Source organism: Schistocerca cancellata, chromosome 12 (genome assembly GCF_023864275.1).
Source record: "Schistocerca cancellata isolate TAMUIC-IGC-003103 chromosome 12, iqSchCanc2.1, whole genome shotgun sequence".
Lineage (NCBI taxonomy): Eukaryota > Metazoa > Arthropoda > Insecta > Orthoptera > Acrididae > Schistocerca > Schistocerca cancellata.
The window spans coordinates 166,359,624-166,373,519 of NC_064637.1; the positions used below are offsets into that span (position 1 = coordinate 166,359,624).

At 40.3% G+C, this 13,896-nt stretch overlaps 1 protein-coding gene across 5 annotated transcripts in view; it reads right to left on the minus strand.

Annotated features, from left to right (window-relative positions):
* LOC126109874 (SAC3 domain-containing protein 1) overlaps positions 1-13,896 on the minus strand; it is a 92,024-nt gene that overhangs the window by 61,590 nt on the left and 16,538 nt on the right. For all 5 annotated transcript variants that reach the window (XM_049914944.1, XM_049914943.1, XM_049914945.1 and 2 more), the window contains exon 4: positions 4,092-4,316. In XM_049914944.1, the coding sequence (XP_049770901.1) occupies positions 4,092-4,316 (225 nt within the window). The remainder of the gene's footprint in view (positions 1-4,091; positions 4,317-13,896) is intronic.

Below are 13,896 nucleotides of genomic sequence, written 5' to 3' on the forward strand. Positions count from 1 at the left end.
CAAAGAAACCTACTTGTAATTAATGTTCAGTGATGTGTTAAGATCCCAGGATTCAAGTTAGTAATGAAATCAAACTTGTATTTAAGAAGTGATTAATATTTGTAAATCAAATATTGTTATGAAAAGTATTTCATTTACTATGGCAATGACAACTGTATTATTACTGCATGTTTGTTTCTGAGAAATAATTGTGACAAATTATTTTGGAAAACTAATTATTTTTAATTGTAAATGTCAAAGTTAATGTTTTCAACAATGTATGTATTCATATTTTGACTATTACAGAGCAATTCAAAAAGGACTTTACAGCTTTGAAATGATATAGAAATTTATTGAGATAACTTACAGAATCAGTAGGGGTGTCATTTTGCAGCAAACAACTTTAACTTTGATTCACATAGTGCATCAGTATCCCATTCCACCACCAGGAGTCACAGTGTAGGGCATAGTTAAATAGGTTACTTCCACTGGTGCGGAGCATGTTCGCTGTGCATTTCGGTTTCGTGAAACAAACTCTGCGACAACTGTTTGGTGTACATTTTATACCAAATACACTAAAGAACCTCCGAGCAGGCTTACAATTTACTCCTGGCACAAGAACATTATTGAGACGAGCTGTTCACTGTGACATGATAAATCGCACGGTCACCCGCATATTGACAATTATGTCAAGTTAGGGAGAGCTTTGCCTGGAGCCCACAAATATCAACTTTTTAATTCCACAGGTCAATGGAGATGACCGAAATGGGACAGTTCACCAATGGCAACACAGTGTACCACTTCATTTCCTCGACTATCGCTTCTCGGGTCGGTGGATTGGCTGTGAAGGGCCAATCGCATGGCCGGCCACCTCGGTTGCCAGACTTGACACCACTGGATTTCTTCCTCTGGGGTTACATTAAAGACTGTGTGTGTGTTCCTCCCCTAACAAACAGTTTAGCAGATCTGAAAAATCAAACATACACTGCCATTGCACAAGTTATGCCCAATTTGCTGCAATGGTTCTGGGAAGAAATTGATTACCAGTGGGTTGTATGCTGCATCACAAATAGTAGTCACACTGAACCAAAACGTCACTTGACACTTTATTGTGAAACTTGAGATCGCTAATTACAAAATAACACATCCACTGATTCTGTAAATTATCTCAACAAATTTCTATATCATCCCAAAGTTGTACAATCCTTTTTGACTTGCCCTATATAAGGGACCACCACGGCAGCACAGTCGTGGCGAGTATTGTCTCATATTTCGTAGGTTCGATGTTACGTCATCTTCGTGGTGTGAACAAACAAATAATTAAGCACATTTTTATTTCTGCAAGATTACAGTGGAACCTCACATACTGAGCATAATTTGTTCCCGAATCTTACTCGTAGTGCGAAAAACAGTCATTACGGGAAACAATTTATCCCGTATAAATTAATGTAAAATATGATAATATGTTCCTTGCAGAAAAAGTACTACAAGTTTTATCTTATTAATGCCATAAATTCGAAGAAAATTATACGTACAGTATTATGTGCTTTATTTTATCCACAATACATAATTAATTCTTTTTCACTAGGAAGCTATCTGTAGTCATTCGTTTCTGCAGACACTTCAACACTCGGTGAAAATGTGACATAGCATTATTGTCAAATATATGCAAAGTGCACATGGCCACTGCTTTTGGGATGACGATTTTCAATATATGATGCAACCGATTTGCATGCTTTCAGAATTTCTCTTATTGTGCCAGAAGATTACAGTTTTGCTGTTACTGCTTATTCCTCTGAAGACCTCTCTTCACAACTTCCCGATGTGAAATGTAGTGGACTGACAAGACAGCCAGTCCACAGTGACGGGTAACCGAAAGACACGCGTACACACACGCCAGCTGGCGTGAGTTCTGGAACAGGATACTTTGTGAATGCTATAGAGAAAAGTTCGTAGCTTGTCTAATACTTGACTTTATTCCATGATTGTGGTACATCGCTCTTGATGATACAAATGAGACTTTAATTACAAGCACTGTAAGGCTAATGGCGCCTTGCTAGGTCATAGCTATGGACTTAGCTGAAGGCTATTCTAACTGTCTCTCAGCAAATGAGAGAAAGGCTTCGTCAGTGTAGTCGCTAGCAAAGTGGTCGTACAACTGGGGCGAGTGCTAGTCCGTCTCTCTAGACCTGCCATGTGGTGGCGCTAGGTCTGCAATTACTGACAGTGGCAACACGCGGGTCCGACATGTACTAATGGACCGCGGCCGATTTAAAGCTACCACCTAGCAAGTGTGGTGTCTGGTGGTGACACCACATGAAACACACTGCAACTCCATAAACTCTTTGGTAGTAATTTCTTGGTTGTGATCTTCTGCAAGATCACTGACATCATTGGTAAACATTTCTAGTACCATGCTCTTGGCCAAAGCCACAATCTCATTGACTACAGGCTCCATAGGTACTGACTCAAATTCCTCAGAGTCACATTCGACAACACACTTTGGCAAAAGCTTCTTGCAAGCAGAACTGAGAGTTATCTCGGTAATCCTTTCCTGCGCCTTCGCAACCATCTTGATATATTGAAGTGATATTCTCAAAATTCCATGAGAGAGGAATTGGTAGCTTCAGTCAACTCAAAGCAATGCTTGGAGAATGTTTCAGTGTAGAGCTTCTTAAAGTTACAAATAATAGGCTGGAGTAATGGAGCGGTGTTGGGAGGCAAAAATAGGATACTGATGAACCGAAATTCTTCAAGGAAGTGGTCTTGTAGCCCTGGAGGATGGGTAAGAGCATCGTCCATAGCAATCAACATTCAATTGATCCAATGACAAAAAACATCATGTGTCTCCCAAGCCTTGTTGTTGGACCTCCACATCACATTTACATCTTCTGGACTTTATACGTCTCGAAGGCTCGTGGAGTTTCTGAATGGTAAACAAGTAGCAGTTCAATTTACAAATCACTGCTTGCATTGGCACAAAATAGTAGTGTGAGACAATCTTTCATTTTCTTGTGACGGTGCAGTGTATTCTCCTCTGTTGTTATAAAGGTACAATTCGGCATCTTTCTCCAAAATAGATCAGTCTCATCACAATTAACAACCTGTTGTGTAAACCCTCAGAATCTACGAGCATCTCGAAGCTGCCGATGAAGTTCTCTGCTGCCTCTGTGTCAGAGCTGGCCGCTTCGCCGTGCCTCATAACACTGTGGATGTCGGTTCTTCTCTTAAACTTCTCGAACCACCGACGGCTTCCCTTAAACACTCCTTCAATCACTGACGATCCTGGCGTCTTCTTAATGAGGTCGGCGAAAAACATTCTCGCCTCGTCACAAATGATGTTTTCGTTAATAGTGTTGCCCTGCAACTGCTTTTCATTTATCCAAATAAGGAGCAACCTGTTGATATCATCCAAAAAATGAAACCATTGTTTAGATACTTTTGTCACTCACTTTGAAGCACTTATCTCCTTAATCTTGTCCTTCTTCTTGAGAACAGTGCAAATAATTGATGTAGACTGATTATATGTGCATGCTAAATCAGCAATGCTCACCCCAAGTCCGCATTTTTCAACGATTTTACATTTCATTTCTAAGATCATTTTCTTTGTTTTGCCGTCATGTTCTTGCAGCTTTATCTTCGGGAACATTTCTAGGATCGTTTCAAAAATTTGCACAAAAAAAGCACAGTGTGAACACAAGTTTAGAGAAATGTGTGATCACAAGCTGCACTAAGACGGTAGCAGAAAGAACGCCAAATCCAGATTGCAGTACGTACTAAAGACACAGTTCGTATTCCGCTGCTGACAATGAAAGGTGTTCAAACTGTTGAACGTGTGTGGCATCACACTAAACTGTTGTCACTCATTACGCGAAACAACACTCGTTATGTGAATCATTTTTTCCAATTTGTTTTGCTCATTATGCGAATTGCACACTATGCAAGGTGCTCGTTAAGTGAGGTTCCACTGTATTTAGTAGATTTTAATAACCGAGATAAGCAGCTCTATTACTGACAGCCTTAGATATTTGAAGATATCACAAACTTCAAGAAACTGCAAGATAAGTATCCATTTCTGGTGGTCGCACTTTAACGGGCTGGCTCAGACGCACCTGTACGCCGCAGGCAGCTGCAGAGCCCGCTGCAGCGCGTCTGCACTTCCCGGCGCCAGCACGAGGTAGAGTGCCTCGGTGTCCGCCCGACCGTCGCAGCCGGTCGCGCTCCTACCACTCTCCCGCTCCTGCCGGTCGTAGAGAACCAGCAGCCGCTGCACGCACTCCAGCAAGTGCTGCCTGTGGATCACCGCGTCAAAGCGCGATGCCGGCTCTTCGCACGACCTGGAATATGCGCCACTTGAAACTTAAGTAAGTCGTACATACAGGGCAATGGGGGTCGTTCGATCGATAGTGCCCCACAACTTTTCTCTCGGAACGTATTTTTCTCTTAAGAGGTAGAATCTGGTGACAATGTCAATCGACATTTCTTCCACATTACTTTTTTACTACACAGTCTGTAGCACACACAAGAGTATGTATTCCTTGCAAGTGTAGACTTCTGCGAGTATGTGGTCACTGTCAACAAACTTTCTCAGGGTATGTGACTTCCTTGTCAGTATGTAAAATTCTCCGACGGTTTGGCCACTATTGCAAATGACCTTTCTCAAGGTGTTTTGCTTGCTGTTGAATGAAAAAAAAAAATAGTTCTTATAGACTAGGGAAGAAGCTGTTTTGTGATCTGATAGGTGTTAAGGATGAGGAGGAAGGGCGTTAAGACATCCTTTATTGGTTTTTCTTTTGTTTCTTGTTATTGGTGGAAACAGAAATCCTCTAGTGGCATTTGATTTATTTCTCACCACTGGTGAAAATAGGCATATGAGAAATGAGTGGCAGTTGTTATGTAGTGCGGTTTACTCGCTGCCCAGTGCTAGCTGAGGCGTGCCAGTACCCTGTGTGCCTACGGTCACTTTGGTCTCCTGTCCGACTGTTCAGGTCTCTTGCGAGAGCTGATACCCCGTAGCACTGTTACTGCTGGCAGCTGAGATGCTGAAAGTCTGTGCCAATCTGCTCTACTCGTGTTGCCCGGTCATTCGGTTACTTCTATCACCTCTCTAATCTTCGTCCTCAGAGTAACGGCCGTTTCACCAGTACGCGTGCTTCTCGAAATCCTGTGCATATTTCGCACTCGTCCTGGCGTTTTGACACTGCCGACTCGGTGTGTTCTCTCGGGCAGATATAGTTTTCGTGTCCACATATATGTGTCATAACCAGTCACCGAGCCTCAGCTACGTACACTAGTTCACACTCGCGGCCGATTTCGTGAACTCCAGCTGTATGTAGTCGTCTACTGCAGCTTTTATTGAACCGAGAACATCTTTTATTACATCCCTGATTTGAAAAATTTGCTCAAAACTTGCTCTGTGGAGAATTTTCCCACACGTTCGGTGACCCCTCACAGGCACACTAATACGACGGTACTCTGTGTTTCCTTCTGCACTTCCCTACTGCCTTCCTTTGCCACCTAAGCTTTGCCTATTATTTTCACGTCATAACCATATGATCGAAAGGTGGACCCCAGGTTTTTTAGTTCTGCCTCCAGATGTTCATCATCACTGATCTTGTGGGTCCTCTCAGTTAAAGTGAGCAGGGCAGACTTCTTCTGAGCAGGGAGATAGTGGCAGCAAGCATGTAGCCACCTGTCTATGCTTGTGGATTTTTCTGTATACGCTGTGGTCATGTTTACTATCTGGATTTTGGTAAATTTCCACATCGAGGAAAGGCAGCACCCTATTCTTTTCAATCTCCATAGTAAATTGGATTTTACTATACTGTTCAGTCAGGTGTTGGTGGAAATTCTCTTAATCTTCTTCTCCTCGAGGCCGGAAAACAGAGGTATCATCAATACACCAGAATTTTGGGCATAATGGGGCTGACTGGAGAGCTGTTTCTTCAAATGCCTCCACGAACATGTCTGCTGCAATAGGTGAGAGGGGAAACATGCAGGTACATAGTCTGTTAGGGTAGGCGGTCATTAAACAGTGGTGCACTAGCTCACAGACATCAGTAGCAACGCATTCCTCTGAGATGTTCACAGTGGCCGACTAGTACATTCATAAATAAAGTATTCACATTGTAACTAACCAGCAGATCCATAACCGAGATACATTTTTATTTTAAAAGTGTCCAAAATGAGTGGGGTCCTTAAAGTATGAATCTATTGGCTCACTAGATGTTGAAGCTTCAGGGAAAAGACCTTTGTGGAACTTTGGCATCCCATACGTCCTCAGTGCCGGTGAAACTTGCGGGATGAGTCTTCCAGTTGTGTGAAGTTCACTCTGGTTTGCTTTAACAGTGCTTGTATCAATTTGACTATCTTGGCTGTCAGATTCCCTTTACGTTACTTATAAATGGGTTCACTAAGGAGATCCTCCAGTCATTTGATATAATCTGATATGTCCAACACTATGGCGCCATTTACCTTGTCTGGCTGTAATACTAATTAGCACCGTTCTTCAGGTTTGCAATAGAATATCATTTCTTCTTGCTGATGTTTTGTTTGGGTTGCTTTGTGTGAGCCAGGACTTGTACCCTTTCTTATTCATCACTAATTGTGGTAGGTGACATACTGAAACCTCAACAGATTCGATGATGCCTTCTTTTCATAATCCCTTTTCAGGCTACAGCAAAATTCATCACCTCAGTCAGCATTTGCGTAACTGCATCACATACGGTGTAGCTAGAGAGGTTACCCACTGTCTGTCACATGTCCGGTGTCAGTCCATGTTCATCTGTCATTTTCTGCTACAGCTTCTCGAAGTTCCTCGTCTGACGGTTGGTGATACTATCACTCGACTTCGTGGCTTGTCAAAAAGTTAGCCTGTCATCCTTCTACCAGTCTTTCATATCCAGTTCGCACAATATTCTGTTGTCGGTGTTGAAACTAATATGAATGTGGCATATCCTTTCCAGTAATGACAAGAAATGAAGCAAACACCAATAACAGACATCTAATACCCTTCCTCCGTGTTCTAAATATCCTATCGGATCACAAAAACAGCTTCTTCCACTGGTATATAAGAACTAAAGTTTTTCTCATTCAGTAGTAAGCAAACCACTCTGAGGAAGGCCATTTGAAATCGTGGCCAAAATGCTGGAAAATTTTATATGCTTATAATGCAGTCACATACTCCAAAAAATTTTACTGACACATGTTCCTTGTTGGTAAATGTTCTCGTCACATGATCGTAGCCATGTTGTCACTAGATCAATTGTGCCCTCATCACCTTCAAAGTGTGTCCCACATAAAGAAACATTAAGTCCGCACATATAATGGCATCCACATCATTCACTGTGTTGGGAGCAGTGGTCATGACAGGACATCTTAAATGCAGCCAATTGTGAAGCTCAGTTTCTGCACTTTCTGATGCTTTATCCATATTTACCCATTGCGCAACACTAGCCCTGTCAAATGCATCATTACCACACACTGTACACAAACATTTACGCATATTCATCACAGTTTATTTTTCCACAAACAGAAATTCAATTAAAGGGCTTTGCCAGTTAAAGAATGTCTCATCAGGACAACATTCTGACAGTTCACTATAGCTTTCCAAAAAAAGTTCACTATAGCTTTCCAACCGGTGGAACTGCTCAAAACTTCACACAAGTGTACAAGTAACATCAAGTCTGAAGCACTTAAAGGATGTTTTCCTATATATATTAAAGGCGGTAAAAAAATCTGAGGCATTATTTATTGGATGATCCTTGTTCTTTGAGATGAGTGAGGCTAAAACGTTCATAATTACATGTTAAAAGGTAAAGTGTGAAACATAAATCTGATCCACTGTGCTCCATTTTCATTCACTCATACACACAAAAGCACAAAATATTTTAACACTCACAAGGGGACAATCAGACCTGTTAATCACATATGTTGATGAGTCTTGTTGATGAGTCTTCAATATGTTGTTGAGGGACCTTTCATGAGTACCTGTGTATCTGCTTTTCACGCAACGGCCCCTAGTTCCTGAGAAAATTGATGCTGAAGCTTTATGCGTACCTCCTATATCCGCCACGTTAAACAAGTTTCAATCCAGATTGTAGTGCAGTGGCTAAGGTCCACAGCTACCAAGCTGACAGTACGTGTTCAGACCCTGCCCTTGTACTTTTTTTAATTTCATCATACAGAATATCATTAAATAGTATATGTTCTGCAAAATTATTCGAAATTAGTCATTTTTTACTTACAGAAAATATTCTTCACACATGTATTCCATTTGTTATGCAGCACATACTACAGGATTGTCTTACTCAGTGTCATTTGCGCCTCTTGTTTTGCTACAACAGTATTCCAGATGGTATTTGTGGCAGAAGCAACCGAAACACAAATTCGTAGAGCATCACACACATTTAATGAAAGCTACGGTCTTGCAGGTACATAGATTTTTCAGAAGCGATGCTGGAAAACACAGTTTGTTTGAATTCAAAATGCCTGTTCTTTCTTCAGTCAACTTTGATGGGAACTACATGTATTTGATGACTCCTGTGAATGTAGGTGCACTAAATTTATGCAGAATTAAACAAAGAAGTTTCACAGATTCATTGCTCGGAGCAATTTCTCTATTAGGCTTTAGCGAGTCGGTAGCCTTTTGGACTTTTTTCGTAAACATCACAGGGTTGCAAAGCGGAATAGATTTGTGTGGGGTAATTTTTATGGTACGTGTGCACTCTTGTTTGCCATCTACAAAGATTTCATCATAAAGTCTCTGAACAGCCTGTCCTTCCCACAAAAAGTTTGATCATTATCAGTTGCATAATTGTGGTTAAAATTAGGGATGAGTATTTCTGTCTGTATTTTGAATCCTTCCACAACTGCTAATAATTAATCCATCATTGAGAACTCTTTGGGGATGTCCAAACTATGAACCACAAATGGAATACACATTTGAAGAATTTCTGGTGCACAGATTGATTTATCAATGAAATTACTATGGCGAAAATGACTATTTTTTAATAACTGAATTACATTCTCTGCCAGGGTTCCAATTACCTCTTGCCGTGCCCTGAAATGAGAAATGTCCTGCCCACTATCCTTCCCACCCCTCCCACAGTGGTGTTCCACCATCCAACGGACCTAAACAGTATATTCGTCCATCCTTACACAACCCCTGCTCCCAATCCCTTACCTCATGGCTCATACCCTTGTAATAGACCTAGATGCAAGACTTGTCCCATACATTCTCCCACCACCAAGTACTCCAGTCCAGTCACTAACACCTATCCCATCAAAGGCAGGGCTACCTGTGAAACCAGTCATATGATCTACAAGCTGCGCTACAGAGAAAGGCAGAATAAATGGTCACACGTTTGTTTAATCTGTGGCAGTGTGTCACAGAGATACTGAAGGAACTGAACTTGAAGACTCTTGAAGATAGATGTAAACTATTCCGAGAAAGTCTCTTAATGAAGTTTCAAGAACTGGCTTTAAATGATTACTCCAGGGATACGGTACAATCCCCTACGCAATGCTCACACAAGGATTATGAGGATAAGAGTAGAACGATTACTGCGTGCAAAGAGCCATTCAATCAATCATTCTTGTCATGCCCCATATGTGAATGGAACAGGAAGAGACCCTAATAACAATGGGATGTACCCTCTGACATGCACCTCATGGCGGTTTGCAGAGTGTAGATGCAGATTTAGATGTAGAGGTATTCTATGTAATTTTCAGAGAAGTCATTCAGTAATGTTTCACATGAGGTCTTGTCATGCTCACCACTAATAAAACTGTAATTATCGCAGTTGACTGTCAGGTGATTAAAGACTCCTACCAGTAAACTGAGGGTTTCTCTTATGTTTCCACTTACATTGGGCGATGAATGTTGTGGCTGATAGAACAATCCAATCATAAATTTCTGCTTACTCTCAATATTGGGTGTTTACCTTCAATATTGAGTCGTGTACCTAGTAATTATTAACTACACTGTTTTTAGGACAACTTCAAACTCTTCCAGTGGTAATCAAGATGGCGCAGGTTGAAGTTGTAAGTGAGAACGATCGTGAGAAAAATGAATTTAATACTGGTAACAAGTGTAAACTGTGCATAAAAAGAGTAGTGAAAGGCATTTGGTGCTCAATGTGTAACTTTTGGTTCCATGAGAAGTGCTCAAAGGTATCTGTAAAATTTGTAACAAATGATTTCATATGGACATGTCAGGAGTGCATTACGGAAACGTGCCAACGAGATATTAATAAAGTTTTACGGGACAAAGACGCGTTAATAAAAGGACTCCAAAATGAACTAGACACTTTAAAAATGAAATATAACGCGTTGAGTGAAAAATGTGCGAATCTAGAGACGCAAATGTGTCCGAAAACCAGCAGCCTTGTGAGCATTTCGGATGTAAACAAAGACACATGGCGCCAACCTACAAACAGTGTTCCATGGAATGTTGCGCGAAACAAAATTAAAAGTGTGAACATATTAAGTGTTACAAACAAATTCGGTGCTCTCGAGTGTCAGGAAAAACGCAGGGCAATGAACAATGACAAAAATGCTTTCCGACCCCTTGATGTGAGCACACAACAAACTCACGATACCGTTACTACAGTTCTCGTGATGAAAAATCAGCCAAAAAGACCGATAATAAGTACAAACAATGCCGTTAGTATAAATCTATCTACGAAAAATGACCCAAAAAGACCCTTAAAAAGTGTAAACAAAAATGAACTACGCACTGTGAAAAAGTGCGAATCAAAAATCGATGTATATGGGGACAGCCACGCCAAGGGACTCTCTCAAGAGCTTAAAAGCATCAGTAAGTCATTGGCAGTAACAGGTATGATCAAGCCAGGCGCCGATTTCAAGGAAGCGACGAAAAACATCGTGAAAAATAACTATACTGGACAAGACAGTGTAATTATCTGTGCTGGAGCTAATGACACATACAAAAACAGAGCTATGTACGTGTTTAAACAGCTTGTGAGACTTCTATTACTCCTAACAAAGACGAATATCATACTCATGAACTTCAGCCACAGATACGACCTGCCTGAATACTCACCCATAAACAAAGAAATTCGTAGAATAAATGATAAACTCAAGAGCATGTGTAAGATGTTCAGCAATGTGGAACTAATAGATGTCAGCTCACTTGACAGAACATGCTTCACCAGACATGGACTTCACTTGAATCGTAAAGGAAAGTGCAAATTAGGAAAACTGATAAGTGAACTAATTAAAAGTAAGTCCCAAAAGACAGTCAGAGAACTAGGGTGGTATGAACCTTGTGTGAGATCAACAACAGCAGCCCCTTCAACAGAGGACAACAGCGGTGCACCAGCTAGAACTGCGGATACAGCCACATCAACAGCCACGAGGAATGATAGAGCTGCCACTTGCTTATCTACCAGCAGTAAGAATGTGAGTAGCTGTAGTGAAGATTTTTTATGGACTATCATCCCCCAGCCAGTGCCACAAAAACTGTAAATATAGAAGCATCTAATTCTTTGCCTATCCTTCTCAAAAACAGAACTTTAATTATGCACCTAAATGTACAATCAATCAAAAACAAAATAGATGAAATTGATGTGTTCCTAAGTTCAAACCCATGTCATGTTTTCTGTGTAAATGAACACTGGCTCACACCAGCTAAAATTGCCTTGTATACCCCAGAAGGATTTGAATTAGCAAGCTCATATTGTAGAACCAAAAGTAGTCATGGAGGAGTCGCTATTTTTATAAAGAGAAACTCTAACATTGAATATGTAGCACAAAAAGTCGATCATTTTTGCAAAGAGCAACTTTTTGAAATTGCTGCATTATTGCTTCCCAAACTTAAATTAGTGATCATCTCTATTTATCGCACTCCTAGCTCTGATGTTCATCAGTTTATTGACCAAATGGAGACTTTAAATAAGTACCTGCTGGTAAAATACAGACACTACAAGATAGCATACATTGACGACATTAATATAGACATACGACTAAAAACACCAACTGTCACCCACTTTCAAAACATGTTAAGGTCTAACAACTTGTACTGTATGAATAACAAGCCAACCAGATTAGATGCCTGCCTAGATAACATAATCTCCAATTTGACAAAAGATGAGTGTCAGTAAGGAGTGATAAATCCAGTTCTATCTGACCATGACAGCCTATGGCTAATGGTCAACTGTGAAAACTATCCTACTCAGCAACCTGACCACATTAAGAGAATCAGATTATTGTATCCTGACAACATTACAAAGTTGAGGCAAAAATTATCAGAAGTTGTGTGGGACAGAGTATATAATTGTAATAACAACGATTATGCTTTTAACTTATTCATGAACATACTAGTAAGCTTAGTTCAAAACTGTTGCCCACAAATAATCAAAAAGATGAAAATAGATGCTGCACCAAATAGAAAAAAGAAGCACAACTGGTTCACTCCTGAACTGCATGACCTGAGAAACACACTTATTGCCCTACATAAAATGGCTAAAACTGGTAACCTAGAATCAAAGCAAAGGTATAAAGAAGCCAGGAAGAATTATAGAACTGAAATACAGACAGCAAAGCAGAGAGCCAATGATGCTTTCATTGAAAACTCCAGCAACAAATGCAAAGCAGCCTGGCAGGTAATAAACAAAATAGCAGGGAAGCATAAAAACAGACAAGAAATTCCAATAGTGCCAGAAAAATTAAATGAATTTTTTGTTAACAGTACTAAGTTCGAAGCTACTGCTACCTCTGCACCAGATGATGCAACTTCTGAAAGTTTTACCCACAACATTCCTGACCTAAATAACTTATCCTTTAAATGGAAACAGGTGACCTGCCAAACTGTATACAAAGTCGTCACAAACCTACATGGCTCATATAGTGAAGATCTCTATGGCATCTCCAACACCATCTTGAAACAAATAATTGACATTATTGTTGCCCCTCTTACCTTTCTGATCAATAGTACTTTTGCAGCTGGAAAATTTCCTGAGGTCCTGAAGGCTACTATTGTTATCCCAATCTATAAAAAAGGAGAAAAAAACAAACCTGAAAGTTACCGTCCAATATCCCTCATACCTATATTATCCAAGATAATAGAATGCTGCATTAAAACACAACTTTGCAACTACTTTGCTGAACAATATCTTTTTTCCTCCTCGCTCTTTGGTTTTAGGCCAGGATTGTCTACAATAAATGCAGTAGAAACTCTTGTGACAGACATACTTGATGGCTTCGAGAACAATTCCATCACGTGTGCTGTACTACTAGATCTGAGTAAAGCATTTGATACTGTATCCCATGAAATACTAATAAGTAAACTAGAGTGCTATGGTGTCAAAAATAACGAACTGGCATTAATCAGATCATACCTGACAAACAGAACTCAGGTAGTTATAGTAAATAGCCAGCAATCAAATGCCCTACCAGTTGTAAGAGGTGTGCCACAAGGCTCAGTGCTTGGACCTTTTCTCTTCCTGGTATACATGAATGACTTGCCTACTTTCATGCTTCACAAGTCAATAATATATGCTGACGACACAACCCTAATCACCTCAGATAACAAATTGGAGGAAGTGAAGAAATAAACAAAAGTAATGCTTGAAAAGTCTGCCATATGGCTTCACAGTAACAAGCTGATACTCAACAGTAGCAAGACTGAAACTATGTATTTCTTCTTGCACAATCTACAAGAAAAATTAAATGAGTCCGACTCTGCAAGACTTCTAGGAATCCACCTGGACCTGAAATTAACATGGAATACCCACACGGAACTGTTATGTACCAGACTATCTAGAGTCTTTTTGTTAAGGAAACTAAAAACATTAGTTAGCAGAAAACAACTTTTATCTTCTTATTATGCCTTCTTTGAATCTCACTTACAGTACGGAATAAAATTATGGGGCAACTCAACTGGTGCTCGGACAG